The 9,771-nt window shown below is 38.5% G+C and overlaps 1 protein-coding gene across 1 annotated transcript; it reads left to right on the top strand.

Annotated features, from left to right (window-relative positions):
- The first annotated feature begins 1,715 nt into the window (after positions 1–1,715).
- ncmap (non-compact myelin associated protein) lies at positions 1,716–9,159 on the top strand. Its single transcript, XM_089005185.1, has 4 exons — positions 1,716–1,974; positions 4,514–4,610; positions 5,166–5,250; positions 7,797–9,159. Exons 2-4 carry the CDS (start codon positions 4,529–4,531, stop codon positions 8,017–8,019), a joined length of 390 nt encoding a protein of 129 aa, XP_088861311.1. The 5' UTR covers positions 1,716–1,974; positions 4,514–4,528; the 3' UTR covers positions 8,020–9,159.
- The last annotated feature ends 612 nt before the right edge of the window (positions 9,160–9,771 follow it).

The following is a 9,771-nucleotide window of genomic DNA, read 5'->3' as shown; positions in this document are numbered from 1 at the left end:
TAATCTGTTGCTAGAATATGCATTTGCTTCACTTTCAGCCGTGATACAACAACATCCACTTTTGTATGTTGATTGAAAGCTGACCTCTACGCTGTGTGTGTGTGTGTTTTTTTTTTTTTTAATAATATTCTCTGTTCTTCTTATATAAAGCAGCTGCAATGACATGGGAGCACCTGAGAATAATGAACAATGTGTTCACTTCAAACTTGCTCACAAAAAAAAAAAAGCTACAGAAGCTTCTTTATAGCCTGCAGGTTGGAACTGGAAAGCCCAGTGATTCGTTGGCACCGGTGAAAACGGGGAGAAGACCACAAGTGAGGTTGTGTTATGTATCGCACACAATGACTTCCGTAGAAATGTAACCACGTTTACTACACAACCTTTCACTGATACCCTTGAACTAACTAATATAGTTAATTTTCAACCACTTTGTGATAACGCTGAAAGAAAGTGAGGTCCACTGTGCCACAGACCTTCTTAAGGTTCAAACAATCATCATATCAATTTTACATGTTTATCAATGTCTGTTGAAATTGGGAATGCACCAATGCTGTATGTCAATACTGTTCCCGTAATGCCATTTTACTAGCCTTGTTATAAATGGCTCCTTAAAAAAAGTCACTGTGTTTGCTTCAAGCTGTTTAATTCAACAGTCCCAATTGAAATCTTTCTGCAAATGAACTCAAATCAAAAAGAATGTCATGCTTATTTGACCAAACAAATACATTTATATTGCAAATGTCCTCTAGCTCAATGCTAATGCTAACACATAAAGCACAATGCTGTACAATTTGTTTTCATTCATTCTTCTTCTGAACCATTTTCTCCTCACTACGTGGAAAATGGGGTTCTACTTTTGTAGATATATATTTTTTTTTCAATGAAGATGAAGGTGACAATGCGTATTGTCATAAAATGGTGAGTAGTTTTAATTTATTTTCATATTGTGCCGATGACCATTTTATATTAAAAAATAAGTTCTTATCCCGTGACTGTAAAGTGTCCTTGAGAGTTTTGAAAGGCGCTTAAAAATAAAAGGTATTATTATTATTATTATTATTATTATTATTATTATTATTATTATTATTATTATTATTATTATTTTTAGTTAGTGGTGCGTATTGCTTCCGGGTTGAGTGAACGCTGGCGCGATTGGCTACCGCTTCTCATCCACAGAAAAAAAATCTTTGTTCTTATAAAGTGTCGTTGAGAGTTTTGAAAGGCGCTTATAAATAACATGCATGACTATTATAAACGTGCTTGTAAAAAGAAAAGCTGCTGTGTGAAAATATCTGAAAATATGAATGTAAAAAGCCCAAAAAATATTTTAAAAGTTTTATTTACCCCCAAAAAATTCAGACACCATATTTGATGCATCCTAAGTATTGTTTATGGGAATGGGATAAAGCGGTCTGGAAAATGGATGGATGGATGGGTGCGAATATTCGAATACATTTTAATGTTTCAATCCGGTACGCAGTGCCGTGAGATTAACCGCAAATGTGGACCCTAAATGTTTATTTTTTTAATCAGGCGCTAAACTAGGCATCCCTCGAAACCCGAGTGGGAGGACCTGAAAAACATGCTACCTCCTCCTCTTTTTACTCAGTTTTTCTCACGAGAGAGAGAGAGAGAGAGAGAGAGAGAGAGAGAGAGAGAGAGAGAGAGAGAGAGAGAGAGAGAGAGAGAGAGAGAGAGAGAGAGAGAGAGAGAGAGAGAGAGAGAGAGAGAGACGGAGAGAAACAAATGTCACCTGTTTTTAAATTATTTTAGTCCCGCCGTTGTCTCCCATCCACCAGGAAACTGTTGGTGCAGTCACTGACGTTGAATTGGACTTCACTCCTCTCTAATGGACTATGATCCCCCTCCTTTGAGTATGAGAGAGAAATGGGGTTTGGTGCAGTGGCTAGACATGCTCTCCTCATCCTTCCAACTGGAGTAAACTTGTCTTGATCTCAAAGGAGAGCACCATTGGTAAGTTTCATTCACTTGGCTGATTTTTGCACCTTCTGTGATGGGAGGAGAAGACAGGGACAACGCGGTGGACGGCAGCTGGTGCTTAGAATAAGGAAACTGTTCGTGTTCGTCTAAAACTACAGAAAAAAGACAGGGGTGTTCAAGGTTTTTACCGTCTGTTTTTTTCCTGGGCCAAGGCAGGGATACCTTAAGAGGCGAGCGACTGAATTCACGTGTTTTTGATAATACTAGCTAGTTCTTTTATTTCTTTGCCTTTTGAGTCCAAACTTGAGATTCGAGCGCTGTGTGGTGATAGTAAACTTAAAGGACAACCGACGTCACTTTATTGTTTCCTAACTGACATCAGTAAAACGTTTTATTTCATCTAAAATACCCAAAACACGCAGTATGATATTTGTATTCAAATGCAAAACACCAATAAAAATGACTTAAAGTGTCCAAAATCTGCAAAAAATTGAGCTGCGAATTGGGCATTTTAAGAAAGTCCCGCCCCCAGTTCGTGACGTCACGCCAAGACGTCTTGCATTCCTGGAGAATCAAAACAATGGCTTCAGATTCGGAGAATATGCTTTATTGTTGCACATCCAGTTATGAATATGATTCAAATAGCTCTCAAGAGGAAAGTATACATGTTTGCAATCGATTAAATAATTTATTCCATGCAATTTTGAGGCAACATTAGGGGGGAAATGTATCACCAAAAAAGAGGCAGAAAATGGCGATCAAGCTCCGTGTGAGGAATTAATCAGCCCGTTTCCACAGGCTGATAAATTCGTTACATGGAGCTTGGTCGCCCTCATCTGGCTCTTTTTGGTGCAACATGACATTTTCAGACCAAACAAGTAGAGCAAAATACATTGACGTGATGGAATGACTGCTACAATGTGTCCTTTTTTTCGGTCAGGGGTGTTCCTTCAGTGACGTCACATACGGACCCGTCACCAACTCAAAAACAAGACTTCCGGAATATTCAGCGCGAGTCTTAAAACGTAAAATATAGCTATATGTGGTGGAATCTTTGTAAAATATGCTCAGTAGAAGTCATTTGAAGCCATTTTACAAATTATGGACACAACTTGTCCGGAGACGTCGGTTGTCCTTTAAATGAACAATTCTTTTAAACCTGCTTCAAATTGTGGAATGTCACATCCAGTTTAAGTATTTTACTGCTAAACTCAATGTAAAGGTCGGAGAATTTGACATTGTGTTACGGTATTCACTTGGGGTTTCTTTATCCACTGTGAGGAGATGTGACATCAATACAGTGATCCCTTGCTAATTCGCGGTTTCAGTGCATCGCAGATTTTTTTTTCAGGGGGAAAACGTTCAGAATTTTAAAAAATGCCTTATGACTCAGAGCTTTTGTACAGCTTGGTTTACAAGCCATTGAACTTTTTGTTTGATGAAGGTGAAAGGGTGTCACATGACGATTTGTGGAACAATATCATAATTGTCACACACCGAACAGGAAGCGCCAACCGATGGCTCGATGTGCTAACGTTCCCCTTTGCCCCATGTATGCAAATACTGTATATTATCTCGCTACCAGCATTACCATCCTCACTGACGTATTCTTACTTACGTTATATTGTGATCATACATCAATAAATATTTATGTAATGTCAACACAGGTTGGGATTAAAGGGGGCAGGGATTATATTTTGCGCCATCTAGATTAATTTTAATGTGGCATCCACATTTTTTTGCCATGTTGTTGCATTGGCCGTTTTTTATTTTATTTTGTTAATCAATTGTAGCTCAGGCTCATGGCAGATTTAAGCAAAACTGAATTATAAAATGATGCCACGTGAAAGGAAAAGCTATCGATCAACGCTGCCAATGATTGCCGTGTAATATTTGCTTTCTAGTGGGATTGAATGTAAAATAGAATATCACTGCCAGGCAAAATCATTTTTCAGTCTGTATCAACGTATGACAAAATATGATGTAAACACAGATATATTAAACAAAAAGTATGCTATAAGTGTCAAGTTTTTTTGCAAGGGAACGCAGTGACTTAAGACAACATAGTGTGGTTTTAGAAAATAAACTACAGACACTCCTCAATTTACAAACGAGATAGGTTCCGAACGGGCGTTCGTAAGGTGAATTTGTCCGTAAATTGATTCAGTGCAATACTTTGTATGGATCGTATGTTTAAGGCTCTTATAAGTATGTTTAAGTTTTATATAAGTATGTTTAAGGCTTGTATAAGTAACTTGTATTGGTACTGTGCTGAAAAATACAGATTTAATCAAATATATGCTCTATTAAGATACGTAGATGAACAACTGGAGAGAATACTACATATGGTACTACAAAAAGTTTGTATGTACCGTTGTTCGTAACTTGAATGTTCGTAAGTAGGAAAGCGTCTGTATTTCATTCACTTTGTTTGATGTTTAGTTTGACAGCAAATTTGGACTGCGAATGCAATCAAACATACTGATGACTTTTTTATTTTGTATTTTTTTAACCAAATGCTCACTCGTTGAAATGCTGCTGATACAAAGCCTTTTTTTCTCCTTGCTTATAGAGATTCACGCTAAAGATGCAAACTTCAACCGCCTCACCCGAAAGCAACACAACACCTTCCAGCATCACCAAATCCAAAGAACAAATCCTCATCCAGAGTGAGCGTTTTCTCATTATGCATTTTAAGTACAGATGCTCCCCAACTTACGAACAAGATACGTTCCGAACGGTTGTTTGTAAGATGAATTCGTTCGTAAGTTGATTCAGTGCTATATTTTGTATGGAATGTATGTTTAAGGCTTATATACGTATTTTTAAGGTTTATATAAATATGTTTAAGGCTTGTATAAGTAACACGTATTGGTTTGTAATGGAAAATAAACATTTATTTAAAATATATGCTCGGGCACTGCGACGAACTGGGCAGAGGAAGCCGGATGCGGGGTGGATGCTGGGCAAGCTCTCACAGCGCCTAACATCGGTATTAATCAGAATCAGAAAACCTTTATTCGTCCCACAATGGGGAAATTTGCATTTATTTTGCATATTAGTGGTGGAAAGAAGCACTACTCGGAAAAATCCGCACAATGATTTTCAACATACCCGCAAAAGTGTTCGTATGTCCTGTTGTTCATAACTCAAATGTTCATAAGTAGAGGAGCACCTGTATATCAACATCATGCTACTCAAATGACCTTTTTTTTTCCTCCCAGGTTCTGGTGCTATGATCGCTGTCATCGTCATCGGTATTATTGTCATCCTCACTATTGTACTCTTCGTCCTAAAGACGTATAACAAGTAAGGCCGCATTCCTTTTCAATGTCGCATAGCAATTATAGGGAATAAATACATACACACTCACACAGACACACTTTGTTATCATTTCCTACGAGGTCCCAGTTGTGTTGTACGCAAATACAGTACTGTAGATGCAACCAAGTCAGCGTATACAGTACATAAATGAACCAGTTAGCATCATAAAATCCTGCTCCAGACCACCCACGATAGGTCAAAATCCGATCCAGTGGTGGTGCAAAAAAAAGAAAAATATATTTGCATGTAATTTATTTTCCGGTGTATAAAGCACACACAAAAGCCTTGATTTTCTTCAAAAGATGACCCTGCGCCTTATACACAGGTGCACCTTATATGTGAAGTAATATTGACTACTACTCCATTTCCCCCTGTAGATGAAGTAGTGCACGTTCCATGCTGGGATATATAATACGTAACTCCAGCCTCTAATGTAGCGCCTTATAATGTGCTATGCCTTATATTTGGAAGCCTTTTATGAATGTATTTATTATATTTGGAAAATGTTTGCCATTCATTGAAGGTGCGCCTTATCGTCCAGTGCGCCTCATATATGGAAAAAGTTTGAAAATACACCATTCATTCTTACACACCAGAAAATACTGTTAAGTATATGTCGATGAGAAGGTTTCTTCAGCCGTCATCTGTACAAAAGTGAAGGTTTCGGACGTTTCGCCTCCTATCCAAGAGGCTTCGTCAGCGAACTAAAGTCTGACTGGTCGTATCGGCCCCATTTATATATCCCTAAGACCAGTCAGACTTTAGTTCGCTGACGAAGCCTCTTGGATAGGAGGCGAAACGTCCGAAACCTTCACTTTTGTACAGATGACGGCTGAAGAAACCTTCTCATCGATGGACCACTCCTGTACGACTGAGAGCTTACACAGACGTGTTAAGTATATGCTTTTTTTCTGTCAAACGCATTGTTTTTGTTTACTTTTCCTTTAGTATTAGTTTGAGTTTTTTTCCGGATATGTAGTATTTGTGAAGTATAAAATTAAAAAAGATCACTTATGACTTCTGGACGGACGGACGGACGGAAAAATTAATGCAGGCAGCTCTTGTGTATAGAAATAGACAAAAAGAAAGGACATTTCCACTCTAATTATAGTTTTATAAATCTCAGGTGTCAATTCAGTTCTCATTTTTTTCAAAAGCATTTTCGTTTTTATACAGACACTCCCCTACTTATGAACATTCAAGTGACGTTCAACAGTACACACAAACATTTTTGTAGTATTCTCTCCAGTTGTACATGTACATATCTGCATAGAGCATATATTTTATTTAATGTTTATTTTTGAGTACAAACCAATACAGGTTACTTATACAAGGCTTAAACATACTTATAAACCTTAAACATACTTCTATATATAAGCCTTAAAGAACAACCGACACCGTTTTTTTGTTTCCTAACTGACCTCAGAAAAACGTTTTATAGCATCTAAAATACTCAAAACACGCAGGCTGATATTTTTTGTCAAGTGCAAAACACCAATAAAAATGACTTAAAGTGTCCAAGATCTGCAAAAAAAATTGAGCTGCGAATTGGTCATTTTCAGAAAGTCCCGCCCCCAGTTCGTGACGTCACGCCAAGACGTCTTGCATTGCTGGAGAATCAAAACAATGGCTTCCGATTCGGAGAAGATGCTTTCTTGTTACACATCCAGTTATGAATATGATTGAAATAGTTCTGAAGATGAAAGCATAAATGTTTGCAATCGATTAAAGAAGTCCTCTCATATCAATTCGAGCCGTCAGGACTCCAATGTAGCGTCCCAGAAAATGCACAAAATGGCGCCCCAGCTCCGTTGGAAATGGGCTGATTTGTCTGCTGGTAATTTGTGTCAACTAGTATCAAAAAGTAGTCTTGGTGCAACACACAACGATTCACCATTGCATTATTTATGTGTCTTCCTTCTAATTTCCCCATCAACACGGATCAACACGAAGTTTTCAGACCAAACAAAGTACCCAAAATGCATTGTGTGTCGCTTTCTCGGTCAGGGGCGTTCCTGACGTGATGTCACGTCAGGAACACCCCTGACCGAGTCACCAACTCGAAAACAAGACTTCCTGAATATTCAGCGCGAGTCTTAAAACGTAAAATATAGCTATATGCGGTGGAATCTTTGTAAAATACGCTCAGTAGAAGTCATTTGAAGTGATTTTACAAATTATGGACACAACTTGTCCGGAGGCGTCGTTTGTCCTTTAAACATATTTATAAATCATAAACATACTTCTGTAAGCCTTAAACAAACATTCCATACAAAAGATAGCACAGACGCAACGTACGAACGAATTCACCTTCCGAACAACCGTTCGCAACCTATCTCGTTCATAAGTTGGGGAGCGTCAGCATTTTACCTACAAAACATTTTATTTTCACTTTTCATTTTAATAATTTAGTTTTTTGTTGTCACCAATAACCTTGCTCGCCGCTCAGAACTTGAGGTACCACTGTTGGGGAAAAAGGTTTGTCTTTAAGTGGAAATGTTGCCCTTAATTTCTGTTTACTTTTAAATCAGGAGAACCCACGTATCCCGACTTCTAGGGTCCAGCGGAGTCTCTAAACCTCCTAAAAAGACGTCCCAGTCTGGGGTTCCAATCATGCCCATGGCCACCATCGGAGTCAGCTCATCGCCATCGTCGAGAGCAGAACCAACTTCTATGCATAGGATAGAAGAATTCAGCATGACCAGTGGATCCACGGCGGTGACCATCCATCATGACACGTTAGGAAACACGTAGCATCTTGTGTGAAAATAAGACTTTATTGTTGTGGTTAATCCAAGACAAAATGTGAACAAAACGACATCACCGAAGGGCTTCAGGAAGGATGTGAAGTGAGGCTACTTTTTGTATCAATAGTCAGCGTTTGCACGACCAGTCCTTGATTGGTCACATTTTCTCGGTTTATTTGTAAAATACAGTGATAGCCCTTGGCTTACGAACTTTTCGGTTTACGAACGTTAAATTTATGACATTTTTACCTTGGCATGCGAACTATTTTTCGGGATACGCACGGAGCTGCCACAATGAGTGATGTGTCGTTCGTGATCGAGCCCGTTCTCCTAAAAGAAAATGGCAGCCGGCTTGTTTTGGTCCTCTACTCCCCACCCCCAGTGTTCGGTTAAAGCCACGTGATTGGTCAAGAACGCAACAGTGAGGGGAGGTGGTTTAAACATTAAAGAGACAGGCAGACAGACAGAGAGAGAGTGAGAAAATGGGTAGAAAACAGTGAAATTTGGACTCGTTTCAACTTTGATAGTTCGAAGGACTGCAAGGTTAAAATTCCCATCAATCAGGCTCCACAAATAACCCGCAGAAGCCATCTGTACACTTGATGCAAAAAGCTATCAACCCAGCTAAACAGAACACAATTAATGAGGAACAAGGTAAAATTAGAAAGAAAGAAGAAGGCTACGTTCCTCATCGAGTGTTTAATGCTGATGAAACCGGCCACTCCATTCCATCAAGCCATCGACGACCATCACAAAGGTTAATAAAACGACTTTATTATTCAGTGCAGTTTATTAATTTATTATAATACCATACCACATTTATTATACGTAAAATAAGGTATATTTTGTGTAGTTTTAAGGCTTAGGAAATTAGAAAGTAGAAAATTATGTTTTATGGGGACCTGGGAACGGATTATTCTCATTTTAATGGTTTCCTATGGGAAATTAATTTTTGGGATACACACCCTTCGCCTTACACACTGTCTGGGAACCAATTAAGTTCGTAAGCAAATGTATGACTGAATATCAATCCCAACATGTTTGCACTTTACTGTTCTACATATTGCATTGTTTTTAATAATCTTTCCATAGCACTTGAATTGAATAAAACTGTCTTTTCAGGCATCCAGTGACGATGCAAATGCAAGTCCAAGTCCAAGTGTTTCTTCTTTTCTTGTCTCTTTAAATACCCTCCGGAGACCAATTATGGGTGTAGTTATTAGGCTAAAGAAAAATGAGGTAGGCTGCAGCTGATTACACTTATCCATAGCTACTTTGCGGTTCACTTATCGTGGTTTCAGTGCATCGCCTTTTTTTCAGGGGAAAAAAACGTTCAGAATAAAAAAAATAATGAATGACTTAGAGGTTTTGTACATTGCTGTTACTTGATTGGTTCCCAGGGCTGACGTAACCCAATGACAGCACGAAATGTCATGGTTTACAACAGGGGTGTCAAAGTCATTTTTTGCCGCGGGCCACATTGTAGTTATGGTTTCCTCTTGAGGGCCGTTATGAATTTGGGGAACCCATTAGAATGTTTAAATCCCTTCAAATATTACATAAAGAGCACACAGCAAATTAATGAATAACTCATTTTCAAATCTGAAGTCAAGAATAATGACTTTTATTGTGGTTAACATCCAAAAATATGAAATTTTGGCTCAGATTTTAGGAATCATCATGGAATTTAACAAATTTGATTTGCTTTCGCGGGCCGAAAAAAATGATGTGGCGGGCCGGATTTGGCCCGCGGGCCTTG

This window comes from Hippocampus bargibanti, linkage group LG09 (assembly GCF_051943395.1).
Source record: "Hippocampus bargibanti isolate YZ-2025 linkage group LG09, ASM5194339v1, whole genome shotgun sequence".
NCBI classification, from domain to species: Eukaryota; Metazoa; Chordata; class Actinopteri; order Syngnathiformes; family Syngnathidae; genus Hippocampus; species Hippocampus bargibanti.
Note: the sequence above shows the minus strand (reverse complement) of the source record. Positions and strands in the feature narration are given on the sequence as shown.